The sequence below is a fragment of the Bufo gargarizans genome, chromosome 8 (genome assembly GCF_014858855.1).
Source record: "Bufo gargarizans isolate SCDJY-AF-19 chromosome 8, ASM1485885v1, whole genome shotgun sequence".
Lineage (NCBI taxonomy): Eukaryota > Metazoa > Chordata > Amphibia > Anura > Bufonidae > Bufo > Bufo gargarizans.
In genome coordinates, this window is record NC_058087.1 from 190,482,347 (window position 1) to 190,507,900 (window position 25,554).

A 25,554-nucleotide genomic window follows, 5' to 3' on the forward strand; every position below is an offset into this window, starting at 1 on the left:
TCACTGCAACTGATTTTACCCCCAGGAGATCTCACTGCAACTGATTTTACCTTTAGGAAAGCTCACTGCAACTGATTTTACCTTTAGGAAAGCTCACTGCAACTGATTTTACCTCAGGAGAGCTCACCGCAACTGATTTTAGCTCAGGAGAGTTCACTGTAACTGACTTTACTTTAGGAAAGCTCATTGTATCTGATTTTTGCCTCAGGAGAGCTCACTGCAACTGATTTTTACCTCAGGAGAGCTCACTGCAACTGATTTTTACCTCAGGAGAGCTCACTGCAACTGATTTTTACCTCAGGAGAGCTCACTGCAACTGATTTGTACCTCAGGAGAGCTCACTGCAACTGATTTTTACCTCAGGAGAGCTCACTGCAACTGATTTTTACCTCAGGAGAGCTCACTGCAACTGATTTTTACCTCAGGAGAGCTCACTGTAGCTGATTTTACCTCAGGAGAGCTCATGTAGTTGCCAACTGTCCTGACTTTGCAGGGACTGTCCCTGGTTTTCAGAGACAGTCCCAGCAAATTCGGGAGGTAGGCATTCCCAGGAGTGTGGTTTTCAGTGTCACAATTTTTACAAACCTAAACTTTGGTAAGAATGAGCTCACTGTAACTGATTGTACCTCAGGAGAGTTCACTGTAACTGACTTTTCCTGAGGAGAGCTCATTGTATCTGATTTTTACCTAATGAACGCTCACTGCGACTGATTTTACCCCAGGAGATCTCACTGAGACTGATTTTACCTCAGGAGAGCTCACTGTAACTGATTTTACCACAGGAGAGCTTACTGCAACTGATTTTACCTCAGGAGAGCTCACTGCAACTGATTTTACCACAGGAGAGCTTACTGCAACTGATTTTACCTCAGGAGAGCTCACTGCAACTGATTTTACCACAGGAGAGCTTACTGCAACTGATTTTACCACAGGAGAGCTTACTGCAACTGATTTTACCTCAGGAGAGCTCACTGCAACTGATTTTACCACAGGAGAGCTTACTGCAACTGATTGTACCACAGGAGAGCTTACTGCAACTGATTTTACCACAGGAGAGCTCACTGCAACTGATTTTACCTCAGGAGAGCTCACTGCAACTGATTGTACCACAGGAGAGCTTACTGCAACTGATTGTACCTCAGGAGAGCTCACTGCAACTGATTTTAACTCAGGAGTGTTGACTGTAATAGATTTTACTTTAGGAGAGCTCACTGTAACTGATTTTACCTCAGAACGCTCACTGCAACTGATTTTACCTCAGGACAGCTCACTGTGATGAATACCACACCTCGGGCCCACTTGACATCACCTACGTCGAGCTCTCGGGTTACTAAAGCACGAGGTTACGCCCTCCAGAGGAGCAGGTAAGGTCAGCTTGGTACAGTTTACACACACACCTCCTGTCCATGCGGGCACAGAGAGGCAACAAGCTGAGAGAGCCTTTTCATTGCCGCAGTGAAAACAGCGCTGTCTCAGCCCGGGTATCTGCCACCAGCTTCTCGCCCGGTCCGCAAACGGGATTATATAGGGTGAGAAACCAACCCACGGTAGCTTATAACTAGGCTGAAACACGGACATGGGGATTCGTGATCGAGATACAAGATAGCACAAGAATAAATTATATATTTAATCGCCTTAAGGGCACACCAGATATAACACAATATACACAGAGAATATATACAGTGGTCTAAGGTTACAGATACAGGTTATATGGGTACAACAGGGTTAAGCAGAGTAAAAGTCAGTTACTGGGTAAGATGAAAGTTCCTTTGGGTTGTGAGGTGTTCTTTGCTGTAGTCACATGAAGGGCAGTGATCTCAGCTAGTTCCTGGGTTCCCCCCCCTAAACACATTACACAATGTGATCCTTCTTTAGAGAAAGACACGCCCGCTTGCTGGCACCAGCCTTTTAACCTGGCTGCAAATGATCCATAAAACCCTTTAGGGTTCATAGCTCTAGTCTAGAATGTCACAGGGAGATGGTTATGGGACGAACGGATCCGCCTGGGTTCCGGTTACAAGTAGAGTCCAAACATGGTACCGTTAGTTGGTTTCTGTGGGGAGATATGTATATCTCCCTTTCCGGGCATCCCACCCTCAAACAAAGACCATGGGCACGTTCCTCGTGGCCACTGGAATACAAATATGTATCCATTTTGTGCTGCAACTGATTTTACCTCCGGAGAGCTTGCTGCAACTGATTTTACCTCAGGAGAGCTCACTGCAACTGATTTTACCTCAGGAGAGCTGCTGCAACTGATTTTACCTCAGGAGAGCTCACTGCAACTGATTTTACCTCAGGAGAGCTCGCTGCAACTGATTTTACCTCAGGAGAGCTCGCTGCAACTGATTTTACCTCAGGAGAGCTCGCTGCAACTGATTTTTACCTCAGGAGAGTTCGCTGCAACTGATTTTACCTCAGGAGAGCTCACTAAACTGATTTGTACCTCAGGAAAGCTCGCGGTAACTAATTTTACCTTCGGAGAGATTGCTGTAACTGATTTTATTAATGGCGATAAGTTCTCCATGAAATTCATGAGAAAAAAAACTAAAAAAGAACAAAACTAAAAATACAGCTATTTACAGAGAATATGAGAAGACCGGTGTAACGTAGGTAGGGAAATCTCCATGAAGACAATCATCAACAGGACACCAGAGCCGCCCCTCCCCCACTCATTATCCCTGGAATGTCAATCTGGACACTTTTGTTCACTTTCTAATAAAGTTTGAACAACCAAACAAATCTGTCGCAGTTCAAGTCTTCACTTCTCTGACTTTGTTCATTCGTTAATAAAGTTCCACAGAAGTAAAAAAAAAAAAAACGCGCCTCAGTGGTAAACAGCGTCTTGTGACTGCAGGCTCGGGCTCGCGCTGTTGGTTGCTATGGGGACGAGCATTTCCTGTTTTCGGCCAGAGCTGAGCTAAGCTTTGTTTACTGGAGAACTCTCAGCGCCCCGGGAGCAGTGACCGGGAGACCCCGCAGCTGGTGAGGACCGGGACACCGAGGGGCCCATTGCTGTGCCTATCGGTTTGTGTGTACGGAGAGAGGGCAATAGTAGTGGAGGAAAACCGGGGGACTACATAGTTCTTATGCCATGTTAGGGGTTGTAGTTCCTGGACACACAGACCTTTGTTCTCACACATTTATATTGTATACAGGGCAATGGCGCAGCAAGAGAACTATGCATACAGGGCTGAACACTGCCCACATAGTATAGAGCAGAGGTAATATTATACCGCCATATAGCGCAGACCCTAACCCTACCGACACATAAATAATACTGCCATGTACTACTGCAGAGGTAATACCAGCACATAATACCGCCATATAGCGCAGACCCTAACCCTACCGACACATAAATAATACTGCCATGTACTACTGCAGAGGTAATACCAGCACATAATACCGCCATATAGCGCAGACCCTAACTCTACTGACACATAAATAATACTGGCATGTACTGCAGAGGTAATACCAGCACATAATACCGCCATATAGCGCAGACCCTAACTCTACTGACACATAAATAATACTGGCATGTACTGCAGAGGTAATACCAGCACATAATACCGCCATATAGCGCAGACCCTAACTCTACTGACACATAAATAATACTGGCATGTACTGCAGAGGTAATACCAGCACATAATACCGCCATATAGCGCAGACCCTAACTCTACTGACACATAAATAATACTGCCATGTACTGCAGAGGTAATACCAGCACATAATACTGCCATATAGCGCAGACCCTAACCCTACCAACACATTTATAATACTGCAGAGGTAAAACTGACACACAAATAATACTGCCATATAGTGCAGACGTAATGCAGACACAATACTCCATATCAAGCTGAAGTAGTTAGTAAATCTGCCCTATAGTGCAGAAATAAGAGAACCCTAATAATAGTGACCAAATAATACGCCATGTAGTGTAGAAGAGCTGTACAATACTGAAATAATAACACCATAGAGGAGAGGAGTTGTGTGGTGCCCAAAAAATACCGCCATATAGTGATGGAATAAGGATTACGTATAGTGTTGAAATAATGTGATGTAGTACCGGAGTTGAAGAGCTGTATAGTGCCCAAATAATACCGCCATATAGTGCTGAAATGGAGGCGCTGTACAACGCCCCAATGATACTACCTTGTATACACCCCATATACATGGACCTTATTCTCACCACTTACACACGCCCTATAGATGCCACATAGGGCAGATGTGATACCCGGGTGTTTAGGTCACCCTCCCACTGTTGTTATGATGATGAGAGTGGTTATGATGATGGTGGTGGTTGGTGTGCACAGGTACAGGGGGGCGATTCACGTATCGGACCGCTCCATTCTGTTGACTGCGCAGATTTGGATCCTCTTGTGCCGCCTCCGCACGTTCAGCAGTGATGCGTCCCCCCATGCAGATGGACGTGTCCTCGTTCCCTTCGCCATATGTTATGTCCACACTTGACATCCACAGTGGCCGTCACCCAGCTTTCCCGGACGGCCGATCAGTAAATGTGCTGAGTTATCCGCTGAGCCCTCACTGCCTGCACACAGCGCACCGCCACGTTGTGCTGAGTCACGCCACCGCCAGTCACTTCCTGTTTTCGGATCCTCTCAGTCTGCTGAGTCACGTTAAGAAAAAAAAAAAAGCCCTGACTGCAGCAGAGCTGGGCGAGAAACACGGAAGTGATCGGCAGCTGCGGGGCCAGCGCTATATATACGGGTCACCCTGCACCCAGCTACAGACCACAGGCTGCCCAGTAAGTGAGAGGGGAGGACGGTGTTCACGGGATGGAGGGTGACATAGGGAGGCTTTGTCCGTAGCTGGGGGGAGGGGAGGGATTACTTGGGCTTTGTGCTCTTCTTCAGTCTCCCTCTCTGTACCGCAGGACTCAGCACTTATCACCTCGCACAGAAGACGAGAAGCCATGTCCGCCACACCGGGAGAGAGCGACCTGTACGGAGCCACGCCCAGAGAGGAGGAAAATCAGCCCCTGAGGTGAGTGAGAAACCCGCCCTGTACATGGGGGGCCGTTTGGGCAGGATCCTCTAGCGCTTTTAAAGTTTGTGCCCCCCTTTATGATGTCCTGTGCCAGCGGTATATAGGAGGTAACAGAAGAGGCGAGCACGTAGTCCGTATGTCACCGTGTTACGTCCGCCCAGCAGCTCCTCACACTGTATTTAGGGAGAGGATGGTGCAGATGTGTATCCACAAGCGCAATATTTACTCCTGAGCGTCTACCGCCTCTCTGTACAGTATGTATCTCCGGGGGTCTCACATATAGACCAGCAGGAGAATGAGACAACCTGTAACCCTCCAGCTGTACATGTCCGGGCACATCTCATAATGTCTCCTTCTTCCCTGCGTGTCTGCTCTTGTTGTGTAGCAGTCATGGTCACCTGAAGGTCCTGGGGTCGGACATGTGATGTATCACGAGCCCCTCACCTTCTATTGTGGTGCAGCAGTCGTGGTCACCTGAAGGTCCTGGGGTCGGACATGTGATGTATCCAGAGCCCCTCACCTTCTATTGTGGTGCAGCATTTGTGGTCACCTGAAGGTCCTGGGGTCGGACATGTGATGTATCTGGAGCTCCTCACCTTCTCTTGTGGTGCAGCATTTGTGGTCACCTGAAGGTCCTGGGGTCGGACATGTGATGTATCCAGAGCCCCTCACCTTCTATTGTGGTGCAGCAGTCGTGGTCACCTGAAGGTCCCTGGGTCGGACATGTGATGTATCTGGAGCCCCTCACCTTCTATTGTGGTGCAGCATTTGTGGTCACCTGAAGGTCCTGGGGTCGGACATGTGATGTATCCAGAGCCCCTCACCTTCTATTGTGGTGCAGCATTTGTGGTCACCTGAAGGTCCTGGGGTCGGACATGTGATGTATCCAGAGCCCCTCACCTTCTATTGTGGTGCAGCAGTCGTGGTCACCTGAAGGTCTCTGGGTCGGACATGTGATGTATCTGGAGCCCCTCACCTTCTATTGTGGTGCAGCATTTGTGGTCACCTGAAGGTCCTGGGGTCGGACATGTGATGTATCAGGAGCCCCTCACAGTCTATTGTGGTGCAGCAGTCGTGGTCACCAGGGGTCAGGTGTGTGATGTGTCAGGAACCCCTCAACTTCTATTATGCTTAAGCAGTTGTGGTCACCTTAAGGTCCTGGGTTCGGACATGTGATATATCATGAACCCCTCACCTTCTATTGTGGTGCAGCATTTGTGGTCACCTGGGGTCAGACATGTGATGTATCAGGAGCCCCTCACATTCTATTGTGGTGCAGCAGTCGTGGTCACCTGAAGGTCCTGGGGTCGGACATGTGATGTATCAGGAGCCCCTCACATTCTATTGTGGTGCAGCAGTCGTGGTCACCTGAAGGTCCTGGGGTCGGACATGTGATGTATCAGGAGCCCCTCATCTTCTATTGTGGTGCAGCAGTCGTGGTCACCTGAAGGTCCCGGGGTCAGACATGTGATGTCTCAGACGCCCCTAACCTTCTGTTGTGGTGCAGGTTTTGAGGCTTCACTGCCACATTGTAAAAAAAATATGGATTCACATATAACGTGGCGGAGAGAAGATTCCACAATCCTCCATGGGCTGCACACATCATCAGCACCATCTCTCCCGACCTTTTTTTTTTTTTTTATCGATTTGTGTCTTTTTTTTCTTGTAAGTCCCAGCGCCCACCATGAGGCCGAACCTTCTCCTCCGCCCTCGTTCCACCACTACACTGCCTGTTCTCCACGCGCTATGTATGAAGACAGAAGTGTTTATAGACAGCTTCCACCTTCTGCTCAGGGTGTCAGACGCCTGCTCCTGCTAGATTGCACCAGCTTGCATTTACAATGGTCCAGGTGTAAAGTCCGTAGCCGTGCACAGTGCGTAGCAGATCCGCCTGTGTAATACTGCTGCCAAATATATGATAAACGAGCAACCGCTCATCGGGCAATTGCAGTCTTTAAGCAGGCTGAAAAACCACTGATTGCCGGCGGCAGATTGTGCTATCTAATCACGCCCTGCTGCCGGCAAACAGTGGTTCAGTATGGGGACGAGAGATGGCTCCCCCCTATACTGTAGAGGAGATGACTACATGTAATAGCAGTGGTCTCCTCCACTGATGAGCAGGTGATTACTGGGCAGGAACGCTTCCCTCCCAACAATCGCCTGCCGCATCGGGCTATGTAACACAGGCCTAGGAGTCAATTCACTTTCTAGGTCAATGTTCAATCATTTATATAGGTCTCTCCAGTTACACCCAGAGCTGCTCTCACAATTCTGCTGATTTCCATGGAAATGCAGTTTGGCTCCAGCCTCCATCAGTCTGAGACTCCCCTCTGAGCTCTCACAGTGCTGAGCTCTGGTTACAGGAAACAGCAGAACTGTGAATTTTGCTCTGAATGTGAATGGGGAAGAGAAGACAGCGTGACTCAGAATCCGAGAGAGAAAGGATTGACAGTTGCACAATTTTATGCAGACTTTCACTTCTTCCATTTTTGTGAAAAAGCTGAGATTTCCTTTAACCCCTTGCAGACCACCCATGCACTCCAGGCGTCCTGAGGGGGCAAATATAACTGCAGCAGTGGGGTGCTGGTTGTCAGTGATGGCCGGGATCTCCATAGAGTAGGCAGAGACAGTTTATTGCGGTGCCTGTCTTCCGTCCGTGACCGTACCAGCAATCACTTGATTGCTGGGTCCTGGGTAACTGCAAGAGCTGCTCGGATTAAAGGAGTTGTGCTAAATTTTGAAGTTACCCCTTATCCACAGAATTTGTGGGGGTCCGACCACTCTGGTCCGGTTCCCTATTCCTGCTGGAGCAGCTGGCCATACATGCGCCCTGCTGCTCCCTTCAGGATGGGGAAATGGGACCTCCTTTCTCAGGATCGGTGGGGGGGTCAGTCATACGCCCACCGTTAGTAAATGCCGCGGCTTAGAACTGGATTCAACAAAGAAGAAACTTAATTATAAGACAGGTCTTCTCTGTGTCTCCCTAGGCCGACAGATCTGTCCGAGCTCCTCAAGGAAGGAACTAAGGAATCTCACGAGAAGGCGGAAAATACCAAGTTTGTGAAGGATTTTCTGAAGGGTCGAATCAAGCGAGAATTATTCAAGGTGGGTGAAGCCAGGGTGCAATACAAGTGATGTATTGGGTGACCATCAATATGGCTAACTTCACTTCCCCTATGGGAGTAGGTAACCAGTGAAGGGGCAGAAGGACGTAACTATATGTGAATCGTGCATTATATCCCGTTATACTTATCCTCCTCCTATAATTCCTGGGGCTTCATGTGGATGATGGGGTTAGTGCAGATGCCTGGAGCGCTGATGAGATGAGGAGTGACCTGTAAAGCCGGTTCCATGCCCTCAGTAACATAGTGATTATAGATGAGCGGTATGCAGATGACACCTCGTGAATATTTATGATAACACACACACATACATGGATTATGAAGCAGCACCGGCAGATCCAGTCTGTGGTACCGGATGTTGTGGTGGATCAGAGGTGTCATCCCATAGCGCTGACACCATGTCTGGATAGAACTAGTGTATAAATCTGTGATTAAAGGGTTAACCAGCATCTGTTATTGGCCAGCCTCATGAAAGCTGATAGACTGGACATCTGACCGGTGTCAGTAGGGCTGGTATCAGCGTAATATCCTTCCATGATAATGTGTGTGGCACAGTTAAATGGAGGGAAGGCTCGATGCCCTCGGAACCATTTACAGCCCCGTTGTCTGTCTCTTGTCCACAGCTGGCCACCGGCGCCCTGTACTACACGTATTCTGCGCTGGAGGAGGAGCTCGATCGGAACAAGGAGAACCCGGCCATCACTGCCCTGTATTTCCCTCAGGAGCTGCACAGGGCGGAGGCTCTGAAGAAAGATGTCGCCTACTTCTATGGAGAAGATTGGGAGGACACTATACAGTGCTCCGAGGCCACTCAGGCTTACGTGGACCGGATCCACCACTTGGGTCGTCACAAGCCAGAGCTGCTGGTGGCTCACGCTTACACCAGGTACATGGGGGATCTGTCAGGTGGACAAGTCCTGAAGAAGGTGGCCCAGAGAGCCCTGCATCTACCCGGCACCGGGGAAGGAATCCAATTCTACCTGTTTGATAATGTCACAAACGCCCAGCAGTTCAAGCAGCTCTACAGGGCCCGACTCAACACCCTGGAACTGAGCGATGAGGCCAAGAAGAGCATTGTGGAGGAAGCAAACAAAGCCTTCCAGTTTAATATGAACGTAAGTGTTCAACACCAACTGGAATTATACTATTCTACCGTGTGTACAAGAATGTGACTTCTATATTACTGCCTTGGAAATCAAGTGCATTCAACTGAAGTGGTGGAGACCCGAGCAGTGCAGCAGAAAGCAGGAGGATCCGGACCAGCAGCCATTAAAAGAACCTTCTGTATTGGTAATTTAGAGAAAAGCCAACAGACACATAGAAAAAAACCTGAGCTTATATGTCACATGGCTAAGGGTTAACTACAACCTGAATAGTGTAAGGCCCTGTTCACAGCGGTCCAACAGTGATCCGGCTAAATGCTGGGTCTCGGCTGGACAAATACTACTGCATGTAGTGGCCGACATCCGGCATTTTTGTCGGGTCATCTGTGATGGAGATATAAACTGTATGTGTCTGTTGGATTTTAACTAAATATTTAAAAAAGGTTCCTTTAATGTTTGCTGGCGCCCCTTGCTTTTCTATTGTACTGTAAGGGCTGATTCACACGACCGTACTCAGTTTGGAAAACATGGCCTGTGTGTCGACTGCATCTCCTGGACCCGAACAGACTGCATCATACAGTTCCTATATGGTCGCGGGTCTATTGTACTGTACTCACATCATCCTGTATACGATAGATCCGCATTCAGGTAGGAACTGACTGTATCATAAAACTTCGGGTTAGGGGAACCAACGTCAGTCCTGGGTATACGGCTGACACATGGACCGCGATGCTCGGACCAAGTATGGTTAGGTGATTCAGACTTTATACTGCCTCCTGTGTACAGAAGTATAACTGCTATAATACTGCCCCCTGTGTACACAAGTATAACTGCTATAATACTGCCTCCTGTGTACACCAGTATAACTGCTATAATACTGCCTCCTGTGTACACAAGTATAACTGCTATAATACTGCCCCCTGTGTACACAAGTATAACTGCTATAATACTGCCTCCTGTGTACACAAGTATAACTGCTATAATACTGCCCCCTGTGTACACAAGTATAACTGCTATAATACTTCCTCCTGTGTACACAAGTATAACTGCTAAAATACTGCCCACTGTGTACACAAGTATAACTGCTATAATACTGCCCGCTGTGTACACAAGTATAACTCCTATAATACTGCCCCCTGCGTACACAAGTATAACTTCTATAATACTGCCCCCTGCGTACACAAGTATAACTGCTATAATACTGCCCCCTGTGTACACAAGTATAACTGCTATAATACTGCCCCCTGCGTACACAAGTATAACTGCTATAATACTGCCCCCTGCGTACACAAGTATAACTTCTATAATACTGCCCCCTGCGTACACAAGTATAACTTCTATAATACTGCCCCCTGCGTACACAAGTATAACTGCTATAATACTGCCCCCTGCGTACACAAGTATAACTGCTATAATACTGCCCCCTGCGTACACAAGTATAACTGCTATAATACTGCCCCCTGTGTACACAAGTATAACTGCTATAATACTGCCCCCTGTGTACACAAGTATAACTGCTATAATACTGCCTCCTGTGTACACAAGTATAACTGCTATAATACTGCCCCCTGTGTACACAAGTATAACTGCTATAATACTGCCCCCTGTGTACACAAGTATAACTGCTATAATACTGCCCCCTGTGTACACAAGTATAACTGCTATAATACTGCCCCCTGTGTACACAAGTATAACTTCTATAATACTGCCCCCTGCGTACACAAGTATAACTGCTATAATACTGCCCCCTGCGTACACAAGTATAACTGCTATAATACTGCCCCCTGCGTACACAAGTATAACTTCTATAATACTGCCCCCTGCGTACACAAGTATAACTTCTATAATACTGCCCCCTGCGTACACAAGTATAACTGCTATAATACTGCCCCCTGCGTACACAAGTATAACTGCTATAATACTGCCCCCTGCGTACACAAGTATAACTGCTATAATACTGCCCCCTGTGTACACAAGTATAACTGCTATAATACTGCCCCCTGTGTACACAAGTATAACTGCTATAATACTGCCTCCTGTGTACACAAGTATAACTGCTATAATACTGCCCCCTGTGTACACAAGTATAACTGCTATAATACTGCCCCCTGTGTACACAAGTATAACTGCTATAATACTGCCCCCTGTGTACAGGAATAGAACTACTACAATCCTGAATCCTTCTCTCCCTCTGGGTTCAGATGGTTTGTAGAAGTTGAATTCTCCCATTTCTTGCAGGTTTTTGAGGAGTTGGATAAAATCGGAGCCACCATCCCGGATGAACCACAAGAAGACGGTCTTCCGGTGCACGACGGGAAGGGAGATCTTCGGAAATGCCCGTACTATGCTGCTAAAGGTGAGTGTTCATGGCACATGTGCACATATAGCAGAGTGGAGTCCTGTGCAGGGACTGACTTCTCCGTCCTTCCCTCTCCCAGGTGCCGTCGCCTCAGGTTGTCCACTCCACGCTGTCGTGGCTCTTACCAGTCGTCCTGAAGTAAAAGCGGTGCTAGCTGCCTTTGCCGCCGCCATTGCTGCCGCCATCGCTTGGTACCTCATGTGATCGGGGTCCCACCGCGGGGACACAGGAAGAATTTTGGGGCTTTCAATAAATCCAGGACTTAATGAAGATTTTATGAAGATTTTCATTTCCAGAATCCGCCCTAATGCCCCTCCCCCAAGGCACATTAGACGATGCTGTGAACTTGACCTGCTCGATCCGTATGGACTCTGCCATAAGTGAACCGCCAAGGTTCAGGGGCAATTAACTCCTTCATGTCCAGATTGCATATATTACCGCCTATGGTAAGAGGTCAGTGATCCACAGGCACACATTAGGTTTTAAGAAGCCGTCCCCGTGCTTTACTCCCCATATAGTAAGCATGGCGGTATAGTAAGGGACGCCCATCCCCCACTCGTGTAAGATGACAGGATGTAGCCATATGGAACCAATATATGCAACGCTCCCAAAGACAATTTCATGAATTTAAAGTGTTACGGTTTGGTGCTGCCACGAGAGGAATCCATCTTGTTATAAGGAGCCAGGATTCCTTGTAGATTTTTAGATCCCCTCCCCCACTGCTGAGGTTTTTGCACTAAGACGACAGTATCTCGTGCCTGTATTCCTCTGCTCAAGCTGGAAATCCATTCACTTCTTTATGCGTTACATTTTTACTAATTATTCTGCCTCTAGGAAAGCTGGGTCACTGCCACCATGGCCGCCGTTACAGCTTTTCTAGTGGCTTCAGTGGGATGCCGCCTTGTGCTGCCACATGCGTCTCCTTATTGTTACATGGACCTGCGGAGGCGTTGATGGCGGCCATATTGGTTGTGAGCGGTAGAGAGGACGATTCATGGACTTATTTACTAAGGCTTTTTATTATGATTGGGGGACGCCCTGTAAATTTCCCCAGTGACAGACACGTGGCGGAGTAGCCATTTTGGTGACCTTAGCTTAGATGCAGAGTAAGAAAATGTGGAACCACTGAGGTACAAAACACGTTGTGCCTCACACCTCATGACTGCAGGCTAGATAAGGGGTTACCTCAGAAAATGGCTGCCTTCCCACCGACGCTGCTCACCCTTTCATTCTTCAGGTAACGGTTGTGTATTAACAGTTCGATATTTGCGGTATTCAGGGCTGAGGTGCGTCCGAATACGAAAGGTGCTGGCGTTTCCTCTCTCCCCGAGCCGCCATCTCTAACTCAATAAATTATATTACAATCTATACGTTCTGGAGTCCGAAGCTTTTTTTCACAGATAAGCGGCGCCCCGGAGTCAGTCCTGCTTCTATAATTATTTTCACCATGGATTACGGGTGGTAAGATCTCGTGTGGGGTTTAAAGAGGCTCTCCATCTGTAGTGTGGCCTGATGATCCCTCCTCTGCCACAGACCAGTGTGGGCACAGCAGGAGGCAGAGGAGGTACACGGTGGGATAGACGAGAAGAGGAAAACACATGGGTCACACAAGAAGGCTTACATACATGGGCTGCAATACCAAACACGGCCACTATGCGCAGTATGGCGCTGTGCTACCAAAATGAGGCTGCAGTGATTGTTCCAATAGTTTACTGGTTGGGTTCTGGGCATCCGACACCCCCACAGATCTGATATTAACGACCTGTCCTGAGAATGGGTCATCAATATTGAAATGTCTAGAAAACCCCTATAAAGGGAGTCTTTGCCGTTCTGACAGACCAGAGAACCCGGTCACATAATGCTCCTCTGCCCACGTCACCTCCTTCACCTGGTCTCCAGTCTGGATGGGGACACCATTTCTGCAGCCGAGGACAGGGAGGAGCTGTGGATGGGACCAGAACTACTCGTCATTCTGGCGCATGTGTGGATGAGGTGGATTCAGGGGTTTGTGCATGCGCCAGTGAAGCAGGTAGTTCTGGTCCGTATTTAGGTGCAGGAAATATCAGCTCCTGCTGATAACTACCGACCTGTTTCTAACCTCCCCTTCATCTCTAAACTCCTTGAACGTCAGGTCTACTCTTGCTTAATGAGCTATCTCTCTGCAAACTCTCTTCTTGACCTCTTATAATCCGCCTTTCGCCCTCTTCACTCTACAGAAAGTGTCTAATGAAATGGTGATTATTCTCTACTGATTCTTCTGGATCTCTGCAGCGTTTGGTACCGTAGACCAGAGATGCCCAACCTGCGGCCCTCCAGCTGCCGCAAAACTACAACTCCCAGCATGCCTGGACAGTTTACAGCTATTAGGGCATGCTGGGAGTTGTAGTTTTGCAACAGCTGGAGGGCCACAGGTTGAGCATCCCTGCCGTAGACCATAAACTCCTCCTCACCATGCTCCACTCAGCCTTAAGGACACTGTTCTCTCTTGGTTCTCTTCCTGTCTCTATGGCCGTTCCTTTAGTGTATCATTCACAGGCTCCTCTTCCTCTTTATGTTGGCGTTCCTCAGGGCTCAGTACAAGATCCTCTACTCTTATCCCTCTATACAGCCCCCATCGAAAAGACTATCAGCAGATTTGGCTTTCGGTACCATCTCTACGCTGACGACACCCAACTATACACTTCATCCCCTGACATCACCCCTGCTTTACTCCAAAACACCAGTAATTGTCTGGCAGCTGTCTCTAACATCTTGTCCTCTCTGTATCTAAAACTGAACCTCTGAAAAACTGAACTTCTTGTCTTTCCCCATCTACTAACCCACCTAAACTTGATATTTCAATTTCAGTCTGCAGCACTATCATAACTCCTGGGCAGTATGCCCATTGTCTTGGGGCCACATTTGACTCTGATCTTTCTTTTGTTCCCAATATTCAATTACTTGCTCACTCTTGTCGTCTGCACCTCAAGAATATCGCCAGAATCCGCCCTTTTCTTACGGCGGAAACAGAAAAAACTCTTGTTGCCTTGATTTATTCTCGTCTTGACTACTGCAACGCATTACTAATTGGTCTCTATCTTACTAAGCTCTCCCCCTTCAGTCTGTCCTAAATGCTGCAGCCAGGCTCATCTATCCATCCAACCGCTACACTGATGCTACTAGTCTGTGCCAGTCATTTCACTGGTTGCCCATCCACCACAGAATACAGTTCAAACTTCTCACACACAAAGCTCTCCACAGTGCTGCACCTCCATACATCTCCTCCTCATCTTCATCTACCATCCTACTCCTGCTCTCCACAGTGCTGCACCTCCATACATCTCCTCCCTCATCTCCATCTACCACCCTACTCCTGCTCTCCACAGTGCTGCACCTCCATACATCTCCTCATCTCCATCTACCATCCTACTTGTGCTCTCCACAGTGCTGCATCTCCATACATCTCCTCCTCATCTTCAATCCTACTCGTGCTCTCCACAGTGCTGCACCTCCATACATCTCCTCCTCATCTCCATCTACCACCCTACTCGTGCTCTCCACAGTCCTGCACCTCCATACATCTTCCTCATCTCCATCTACCACCCTACTTGTGCTCTCCACAGTGCTGCACCTCCATACATCTCCTCCTCATCTCCATCTACCACCCTACTCGTGCTCTCCACAGTGCTGCACCTCCATACATCTCCTCCTCATCTCCATCTACCATCCTACTTGTGCTCTCCACAGTGCTGCATCTCCATACATCTCCTCCTCATCTTCAATCCTACTCGTGCTCTCCACAGTGCTGCACCTCCATACATCTCCTCCTCATCTCCATCTACCACCCTACTCGTGCTCTCCACAGTCCTGCACCTCCATACATCTTCCTCATCTCCATCTACCACCCTACTTGTGCTCTCCACAGTGCTGCACCTCCATACATCTCCATCTACCACCCTACTCCTGCTCTCCACATTGCTGCACCTCCATACATCTCCTCCTCATCTCCATCTACCAGCCTACTCCTGCTCTCCACAGTGCTGCACCTCCATACATCTCCTCCTCATCTCCATCTACCACCCTACTCGTGCTCTCCGCAGTGCTGCACCTATATACATCTCCTCCTACCACCCTACTCGTGCTCTCCACAGTGCTGCACTTCCATACATCTCCTCCTCATCTCCATCTACCACCCTACTCGTGCTCTCCACAGTGCTGCACCTCCATACATCTCCTCATCTCCATCTACCATCCTACTCGTGCTCTCCACAGTGTTGCACCTCCATACATCTCCTCCTCATCTCCATTTACCCCCTACTCGTGCTCTCCATTCTGTTAGTGACCAAAGATTAACATCCTCCATAACTCGTAACTCACTCCCGTCTTCAAGACTTCTCGAGCTGCACCTACTCTCTGGAATACTCTGTGCCGGAATATCAGGTAAATTCACTTCTCCACTTTCAAACGTGCCTTAAAAACACATCTTAAAATGACTATTCCCCGACTGAACCTCCCCCCCACCAACTCCTCTGGCCTGAACTCGATCCTCTAGTAGTCCCAAACCTGAAGCAGATCGGCCGCACCGCTCCTGTTAGTTCAATAATGACTTGAATCCTACTTATCACAATCAACTACCTTATGTGTCACCCCCAATTCCTCATAGATTGTAAGCTCTTGTGAGCAGGGCCCTGACTCCTAGTGTTTTAGTTGTATATTAGCCAGTTACTTTTGTACATGAACCCTATGAATTTGTAAAGCGCCGCGGAATATGGTGGCGCTATAGAAATAAATATTATTATTATTAGCTCTGAGCAGTCACCAGATAACCTCAGCCAGAAGCAGGGACGCTGTAGCTTTAAAAATCAGACAAGTGTCAAAGCCAGCAGTGCCAGCCTCCCTTATCTACTGATGGCAGCGGCAGATAACACGCCCACTGTACAAATCACACCACTGCTCGGCAGAGGGGCGGGGCTGTAAGAGTGCATGGAGCGCTTCACAGTGAAGCTCCACCTCCTGGATGCTTTCAGAAGCAGAAAACAACTTAATATTCACACTACTCCACAAAAGCATACCTCCCAACATCTGAAAATCGCAAAGAGGGACAGTATGTGCAGCGCGCATTACGGCAGTTTTTTTTCCATACTAGGCCGCGCCTCTATTTTTGCCCATAGCATAATTCCTGACTCCGTCACAACTGTAGCAGCTAGGGATAGTAAGTTCCTTAATTTTTTTACAGCATGTGGAGCCCCCGGGACAATTTTTTTTCTTGCACGTCAATATCCATTTAAACATTAGCACATAAACCATCGAATTATAGAGATTTTAAGGTCCAAATTGCACCAATGAAGTTCTGGTCTAATATACAGGTAAAACCCATGCAGATAGTTTAGTGAGGAGCAATGTAGTCAATTTATTAATGCACATTTGAGGGACAAAGGGACATGGGTCAAAAAGAGGGACACTTCGGAGGCATGCAAAAGGTATGTTTGTCCTGCTGTCCCCAGCCCCTATCTAGGGCTGTCAGCAGTCTAGCATGGTCAAAACTGCTGACAGACTCCATTTAAAAGAAGGTATGGCCTCCAGCTGCCACTGAGATGGTCAAGATGGATGATGGCAGAATATTGCCTGGACGTGGGAACAATATTGGATTTGTTTCTTTTAAGTTTGATATAAATGTCACTGACCCCCAGGATTGGCAGCAGCAATACGCTGCAAGATATTGCGATTTATATTGTCAGCTGCCAGAAGTGGAAGGAGACTGATTCTGCCCAGAGCCCGCCACCAGCAGCAATATTTTCATGCTCTAAGCAGCTTTTGGTATAAAAATTAATGAGATATTCTCTTTCATTAACACCGTTGTGCGATATAACAGCCTCTGGTAAAGCTGAATTAAAACCACAATGGCCGTCACTCAGCTTTCCAAGCCTCCTGCACGGTAAATCTGCTCAGTGATACAGTGACACATCCCTCGCACTGGGATCACTGCTTGGTGGCTAGAGAGAAGCAGATAGAACAACCCCTGCGGGAGCTATAATAGCGGCCATGTTGGTTGTCACCCAGCTTTCCCCGGAAGTGACACTCTAGGACTTCTAAATACCAGGGACTTATTTTATTTTAGGAGAAAATAGGGTCACATGAACCACTTCATCCACCCCACAAAGACTACACTTCAAGGACTGAACTACAGCAACACAGAAGGGGGTTCTTTACGGTAAGAGCAGTGGGGCTGCGGAGCTCGCTGCCAGAGGAGGACTCATACTTACCAGCTTTGCAATTAATAAGTTTGGCACATATAGGCTCCTCTACTCCAAACCATGTGGCGCCGCCCATTTATGAATGTGTTTACATAAGCCCCATTCATTTTCAGCTCAGGACAGCCCGAATTTGCAGGGACTGTCTCATAAAATTAGAGAGTCCCTGCGAGTTCAGGACTGATGGGGAATTCACTAAAAGAGTCCAAGAAGGGCCTGGAGTGTAATAATAATAATACAGGTTCCAGGGGCAGATTTTCTGTTGGTCACGGCAACCAATCACAACGCAGCTTTCATTTAGTATCGTGCTCTTGAGAAATGAAAGCTGCACTGTGATTGGCTGCTATGGGTAACAACGATCATTTTTTTAAAATAAATGGGCCCCATTGGCTTCTGCCTTCCTCTGGATCCACGCGGCAGGGCACGAGGCTGAGTTGGATGAAGCTCTGCATGTTGTCGGTCAGCCTCCTCCCGCAGGGTCACTTTTTGCCGATTCAGCGCACAATCACCGACTTCCTGTTTTTTTAGGAAGGGTTGAATCTGCCGAATCAGTTTTAGATGAAATGTCCTGACTGTGTAACACCCAGGCGGGTGTTGTGTGACATGGGGGGGGACAGTAAGCACTTCCCAATTTCAGCAGGCAGGTGTGATACGGTGATGTCATCACACCTGCTGATCGCTGAGCAGGTTCGATGATGTCACCGCATCGCGCCTGATGCTGGGGAGAGCACTGGAGCTTCACCATTGCATTCAAGAGGGACATGCCTCAGCCCTCCAGGGACCGCGGGAGAGCTGGGAGGGTATGCCAACGTCCCCTAGCGTTTGCAGTAGTCTAGGTGACGCTGCAGCGCCGCCTTCAGGCATCTGGAGGCTCCTGCAAGTGGCAATAGACACGGTGCCCTGGGTGTGGCAGGACTGGCGGGGGCGCTGGAGGTTGCATTACCTGCTAGGTGTTGTAGTTTCACAGCACCTGGAGAGCCACAACGTGTGGATCATCCAAAATGAGGGGGTCTGGGTATTGGTAAGGGTGCCCTGTATGGGTGTACGAGGGGGCACAGTCCTGAAGGATGCAGGTGCTGGCGTAGTGGGCATGGCTTACGCATAATGGCGATAGGCCTGGATAGACAAATTTTTGTTAGAAGGGTCCCAAAATAATAAGCTGATGGCAGAAGTGAGGGACAATGACAGCACCCGAGGGTGCCCGATATAGGGTGGTCTCAGGAATGAGGGGTCCCTCTGTTATACTATAAGCTATTTGTTGTATAGACGTCACACAGGAGTAGCAGTTGCAGCAGTGAGATAATGGTGGTGGTAGTACTACAGACTAGGCCGGCTGCTCTCTGCTGTCACTATGGAAACGCCTTCTCTGACTGCAAACAAATAGCAGTGGAGGGAGGCCGGGCGGCGCTTCCCTCTGCAGCCTGTGAATGGTTGCCCCCGGCAACCCATAGACTCCTATTACTACTGGTGGGGGAGACTTTAGTGTACGTGGCCACAGGGCTCTGGAAATGCAGCAGGTGACGCCGGGATCCTGGGAATATTCACCCTCCTCCTGAGACTGCTCCAGCCTGCGGTGACGTATTTCATATTACCTGTATATTGTGTCACAAGACGGGGTCTCCTCTTCACCCCGAAATGTATTACGTACCTGCTGCAGGGTAGAGTGTAAGCTCCTAAAACCAAGGAGCATAGAGGGAAGAGGGTGCAGGTCACTGTGTGCGTTATATCATATGACATTATAATCTTCCACCCAGCACCCCTCTATGTACCCCACCTCCCCCGCACTGACCCCATTAATTCATCATTAGATAGCGGTATCTGTCGCCGTCGTGCCGCCTGCGGTCTGCGCTGAGCTGTGGTAAATATTGACTTGAGATTAGCAGATACGTGTGAGGCGGGGGACGCCGTAAGTGACAGATGGCAGCTCTGATCTGTTTACCTGTGTTCCTGGAAATCCCAGCAAAGTCTGAATATCATTGATTTGCTGATTCCTTAAACCCCATTTGTCTGACATTTGCTGGTCTGGCACCTGCCCAAAATACTGACATCGATCAGCCGGGAGAGAGGCGCAAACCTGGTGTAGGGGGCCCCTTATTGGGAACTACAGTAACCATCAGTGTACATCACATTACCTGTACTTATCCTGTATTGTACTCCAGAGCTGCACTCACTATTCTGCTGGTGCAGTCACTGTGTACATACATTACTTATCCTGTACTGATCCTGAGTTACATCCTGTATTATACTCCAGAGCTGCACTCACTATTCTGCTGGTGCAGTCACTGTGTACATACATTACTTATCCTGTACTGATCCTGAGTGACATCCTGTATTATACTGCAGAGCTGCACTCACTATTCTGCTGGTGCAGTCACTGTGTACATACATTACTTATCCTGTACTGATCCTGAGTGACATCCTGTATTATACTCCAGAGCTGCACTCACTATTCTGCAGGTGCAGTCACTGTGTACATACATTACTTATCCTGTACTGATCCTGAGTTACATCCTGTATTATACCCCAGAGCTGCACTCACTATTCTGCTGGTGCAGTCACTGTATACATACATTACTTATCCTGTACTGATCCTGAGTTACATCCTGTATTATACTCCAGAGCTGCACTTACTATTCTGCTGGTGCAGTCACTGTGTACATACATACATTACTTATCCTGTACTGATCCTGAGTTACATCCTGTATTATACTCCAGAGCTGCACTCCCTATTCTGCTGGTGCAGTCACCGTGTACATACATTACTTATCCTGTACTGATCCTGAGTTACATCCTGTATTATACTCCAGAGCTGCACTCACTATTCTGCTGGTGCAGTCACTGTGTACATACATTACATTACTTATCCTGCACTGATCCTGAGTTACATCCTGTACTATACTCCAGAGCTGCACTCACTATTCTGCTGGTGCAGTCACTGTGTACATACATTACTTATCTTGTACTGCTCCTGAGTTACATCCTGTATTATACTCCAGAGCTGCACTCACTATTCTGCTGGTGCAGTCACTGTGTACATACATTACTTATCCTGTACTGATCCTGAGTTACATCCTGTATTATACTCCAGAGCTGCATTTATAATTCTGCTGGTTGTTATTGGAAACAGTCAGTAAATGTGTTGATGCGCATCCTCTATAATGCAGGCAACAGCTCCCAGAATGCAAATCATCTGAGCCAACTCTGTGCAGACACTGACCAAGCAGGGGATGCTGGGAGATTACTGACTAGAGCTGATATTTCTATACTTTATTAATTACAACAGACTAAGCTCACGCTAAGGGATGGAGAAGTATGAGAAGTTGGCCAAGATCGGTGAAGGCTCATATGGGGTCGTCTTCAAGTGTCGGAATAAGGAGACGGGACAGGTGGTGGCCATCAAGAAGTTTGTGGAGTCTGAGGACGACCCTGTCATTAAAAAGATTGCGCTAAGAGAGATACGGATGTTAAAGGTGAGGCCGTGCCGCGACATGAAGGTATATACAGTGTAAGCCTCGTTCTGCTCACTGATGGAAGGCTGGAGTTTGTACCATCTCCATGCTGATGGTTTCCAGGTCAGTCCTGACTAGTCGATCACCTCCTTGGTCTCCTCTATTGCAGCAACTGAAGCACAGTAACCTGGTGAACCTGCTGGAGGTTTTCCGCAGGAAGAGGAAGCTGCACCTGGTCTTCGAATATTGCGACCACACCGTCCTCAACGAGCTGGAGAGGCACCCCAATGGGTACGTCCACCATGTCAGCACAGCGCAGGCTGCTCCCGTCTCTCCATCTGGTATCTTAAAGGGCCAGTAACCCTAAAGTCAGCAAATGAAGAGGAGACAAACTGACACTGGGGTGCCCCTTTAAGGTTTCAGATCTCACATTAACCCTTCCATGACTTCTGTTTTCAGAGTCCCTGAGGCGATGACAAAAAACATTGTGCAGCAGATCCTGCAGGCGGTGAACTTCTGCCACAAGAACAGTGTAAGGATTACAATACAGGTATTGTAGAGCTAAAGGGGAACTCCACCTGAAGCCATCGTGTGACGGTGACCTATGACATACCAGACGACAAAAGATGAAGTTCCCCTTTAAGCGGTTTTTTTTTTAAGGGTGGGTGGAGTCTGGTCTCTTTCTCATTGTGTCTTCCTGTCGTGCAGTGCATTCACCGAGACGTAAAGCCCGAGAACATTCTGCTCACCAAACAAGGGGTCATAAAACTCTGCGATTTCGGCTTTGCTCGAATATTAAGTGAGTGATTTACGTGCGACGCTGCGGCGACTGTCGCCACTACAGCCAGAGCGCTTGTTAGTAATGTATGACTACAGCTTCTATGTCTCTAATAGATGAAACCGTTGCCCAGGACAGGGGGGGGGGGGGCGGGGCGGGGCGCACATAGGGGGCTTACCCAATAATCTGAGACCTCACAGAGCCCTTTAAGAAAAGCTCAAGATTCTTTCTGCCACCACTAGAGGGAGCTCATCTGTATAGGATTCAGCAGTGTACAGTATGTGTAATTCCTATGCAGTGAGCTCCCTCTAGTGGTCACACCGTTGTGTGGAGAGCAGAGGATCTGGAGCTATGTAATAGGAACAGGTATGCGACTTGTTCGGTGGATCAGCAGGGAGGTGCTGAGTGTTGGACGGACCCCTCTCAAATCTGACATCAATGGACAAAACCGACAGACAGGCCATCATTTTCTTTGGAACGGAGGACCCCTTTATTTAATACCCTGGACTGCCGCCATTAACCTCTTCACCATCCAAAACCACCAGGAACACCCTGGCTTGTCGCCATTAACCTCTTAACCATCCAAAACCACCAGGAACACCCTGGACTGCCGCCATTAACCCCTTCACCATCCAAAACCACCAGGAACACCCTGGACTGCCGCCATTAACCCCTTCACCATGCCAGAGCACCAGGAATATTAGATGATGTAATACATGTAGAAGTCTGGCAATGCGAGTATATAGCATCATGGGCAGGAATGCACTGGCTCTACTGTCTGCAGAGGTTACAGGGACTCCAGGACCTGGTCGGACCTCTAAGGCCATATAAGATGGCCGCGGTATTATACACGGCACATGGTAGTGTGGCCCCTGGTGCTCTCTGGTCATTACCCTCTTGTCTTCACAGCTCGGCCTGGTGACGATTACACAGATTACGTAGCCACTCGTTGGTATCGGGCCCCGGAGCTGCTGGTCGGGGACACGCAGTATGGAGCAGCAGTGGATGTGTGGGCCATAGGTTGCGTCTTCGCTGAGCTGCTGTCCGGACAGCCTGTGTGGCCTGGAAAATCAGACATGGACCAACTGTACCTCATCATCAGAACCCTGGGTGAGGAACACACCACAGCAATGATCTCCTCTGTGTATACATACATATATATATATATATATATACACACACACACACACACAATCAGGCCAGACTCTGGAGGTGCTGCGGGGTCCTGGAAAGTGGAGGCCACAGCTCAGGTCCGCTCCATACCCCTATGGGAGAAGTGGCCTGGCTGTGATTGTATGAGCCCATAGCTCCAGATGGCATTCTGTCTACCACCACTAGAGGGAGCACACTGCACATGTAGTTACACAGCTTGATTTCAATGGCTGCTGCATTTATCCCTATGGAGTGAGCTCCCCCTAGTGGTAGCTGCAGGTTGTGTGACGGGCAGCTGCGAATGTAGAGTTCAGAGTCCTGTTAAGACAATTTAGTATTTTTTTTTTTGTGTGATTTCTGTGCCTTTCTTCCAGGAAAACTGATCCCGAGACACCAGTACATCTTCCACAGTAACCAGTTTTTTAATGGTGCAAGTATCCCAGAACCTGACCCCGATGATGTGGTGAGTATCGCGCCTAGTCACATGATCAGGGGCGCAAATAATTATAAAATGCTTTTTCAATATTTCCAGTTCCATTTTTTCTTCTTATACAGGAAACTCTGGAAGAGAAATTCCCAAATATTCAGGCCATGGCAATGACGTTCATGAAGGTAAAATGGAGGTTTCTGGGAAATACGAGGTTTTAGGGTTTTTTATGATATGCAGTCACTCGCAGGCAGATTCACCCAGTAGCTGGCGCCATCTTGTGGCAGACAGGTTTTATACACTCCCTATTGGACATGTGGCTCTCCCCCCCCCCAGGTCTGTCTACGCATGAATCCTGATGATCGTCTCACCTGTGAGCAGCTCCTCGAAAGTGCTTATCTAAACCCCACCCGCGAGGAGCCGGAGAAGAAGAAAGGCAAAGGAAGGCGGAGACAGGCAAGTACCCCCAGAACCTATCCCTTTAATAAGATGAACTTTAACCTTTGCTATTTTGTTGAAAATATAAAAAAAAATAAAAGCCTTGTGGTTCCCCTCCCCCACAATATAATGATTTCTATAATAGTGATCTCAGACTAGTATAGCAGGGACACATTCCTGGGATTTAGAGGAAGAGTTAAAGGGGTATTCCAGTTATTTTAAATTTTTAGGTCTGTGATACCCCCACCAGTCACAAAAATGTAAGCCAGACCATATTAGGACCCCGAAATGAAAGGAGCGTTAGGTTGAGTATTTGCCCAACAGCTAAGCCCTAGTACTCGGCTATCCCTGGCGGTCCCATAGGGATGAATGGAGCGGTAGTGAGCATGCCCAGCCTGCCTACTTATTTCAGGGGTCCCCATTCCCATCATAGTGGAGGGCTTGTATGGCGCGGGCTGCTGCAGTGAGCAATGACAGGAAACGGCGATCCCTGACGAACAGTCATTTAACCCTTCAGGTGCCGCGATCAACACCGACTGTGGCACCTTTGAGGCAAGGCAGCGAGACGAGGCTCCATCTGCCTTCCGATCAGAGCCCCCACAGTGAAATCGTGGGACGCCGATCGGTTACCATGGCAGCCTGCCGAAGCCTTCCACGGCTGCCACGTAGATCTCTATTAGGGTGAATAGGACAAGGGATGAAAAGAGCCAAGGTTCTAGTCAATTTTAGCGCACAGCGAACTGATTTTTTTCCCCCCTCATTTTCCAATAACAGACACAGTAAATTAAATTGTACCATTAAAAAAAAAAATGCATCTTGTTCCGCAAAAGCCCTATAAACGGAACTGTACAGCTATTGGAACGTGGAGAAAAAACTAACAAAAAAAACACAAAAATGCAAAACCAAAATAGGCCCGGTTCTTAAGGGGTTAAAGAAACACAAAACAGAAAGCAAAATGGTCGTGTGCAGGGTCTGGGGGGGCGTCGCATGACATAGGGATTCAAACGCGCCCCTAGGACTATGCACAAAGCATTACGGCGGTGCGCGGGGGTTTGCGCGGAGCATTTCTTCAGCCCATATAATGAAAATGTTCTTCCTCCAGGGATTGCTGACAACATCTGTCATCAGGGGGTTGTCAGAGCGATGGCTGCGGAGACCTCTGATCATCTCTCTCTTCTTTCAGACGCAGCTGCTGCCTCAGATTTCAGGAAATGGCGTCTCACCCGCTCCAGAGGGGAAGAACAAGCCGCGGCCTCAGAAATTTGACCACTTCCCCAACATTTAACACTTTCAGGAGAGGAGAGAACTTCTCAGGGAGGGTCCGGCAGTGTTAATGACCTCACGACTGTTACACTATGGACTTAAATGATAAAAGCCTGCTAATCAGATAACGAGTCCGGATCTTCTCATGTACGGCCACCAGAGCCATGCACCCACCAGACACCCCCGGGAAGGAAGGAAAGGTGCAGCTTTGGCAGTGACTAGAGAA

At 48.3% G+C, this 25,554-nt stretch overlaps 2 protein-coding genes across 3 annotated transcripts; both read left to right on the top strand.

The window, feature by feature from the left end:
- Positions 1–2,852: 2,852 nt before the first annotated feature.
- Positions 2,853–12,961, top strand: HMOX2 (heme oxygenase 2). Of its 2 annotated transcripts, none has more exons than XM_044303818.1 (6): positions 2,853–2,985; positions 4,895–5,004; positions 7,995–8,112; positions 8,753–9,244; positions 11,471–11,588; positions 11,671–12,961. In XM_044303818.1, the coding sequence occupies exons 2-6, from the start codon at positions 4,934–4,936 to the stop codon at positions 11,793–11,795; spliced, it is 924 nt and encodes a 307-aa protein (XP_044159753.1). In that variant the 5' UTR covers positions 2,853–2,985; positions 4,895–4,933; the 3' UTR covers positions 11,796–12,961. The 2 variants fall into 2 exon arrangements, with proteins under 2 accessions (XP_044159753.1, XP_044159752.1); XM_044303817.1 differs by lacking the exon at positions 2,853–2,985 and adding an exon at positions 4,403–4,765.
- Positions 12,962–19,298: 6,337 nt separating this feature from the next.
- CDKL4 (cyclin dependent kinase like 4) lies at positions 19,299–25,530 on the top strand. Its single transcript, XM_044303231.1, has 10 exons — positions 19,299–19,394; positions 21,105–21,291; positions 21,440–21,561; positions 21,730–21,802; positions 21,979–22,069; positions 22,958–23,158; positions 23,575–23,663; positions 23,756–23,812; positions 23,964–24,083; positions 25,249–25,530. Exons 2-10 carry the CDS (start codon positions 21,124–21,126, stop codon positions 25,348–25,350), a joined length of 1,023 nt encoding a protein of 340 aa, XP_044159166.1. The 5' UTR covers positions 19,299–19,394; positions 21,105–21,123; the 3' UTR covers positions 25,351–25,530.
- The last annotated feature ends 24 nt before the right edge of the window (positions 25,531–25,554 follow it).

Coding starts and splice junctions, on each gene's coding strand:
- HMOX2 (XM_044303817.1), top strand. CDS start 4,406: ATGCGTCCCCCCATGCAGATGGACGTGTCCTCGTTCCCTTCGCCATAT. Junction 4,766..4,894: donor TACAGACCACAGGCTGCCCA/GTAAGTGAGAGG, acceptor TCTGTACCGCAG/GACTCAGCACTTATCACCTC. Junction 5,005..7,994: donor GAGGAAAATCAGCCCCTGAG/GTGAGTGAGAAA, acceptor GTGTCTCCCTAG/GCCGACAGATCTGTCCGAGC.
- CDKL4 (XM_044303231.1), top strand. CDS start 21,124: ATGGAGAAGTATGAGAAGTTGGCCAAGATCGGTGAAGGCTCATATGGG. Junction 23,813..23,963: donor TGGCAATGACGTTCATGAAG/GTAAAATGGAGG, acceptor CCCCCCCCCCAG/GTCTGTCTACGCATGAATCC. Junction 24,084..25,248: donor GCAAAGGAAGGCGGAGACAG/GCAAGTACCCCC, acceptor CTCTTCTTTCAG/ACGCAGCTGCTGCCTCAGAT.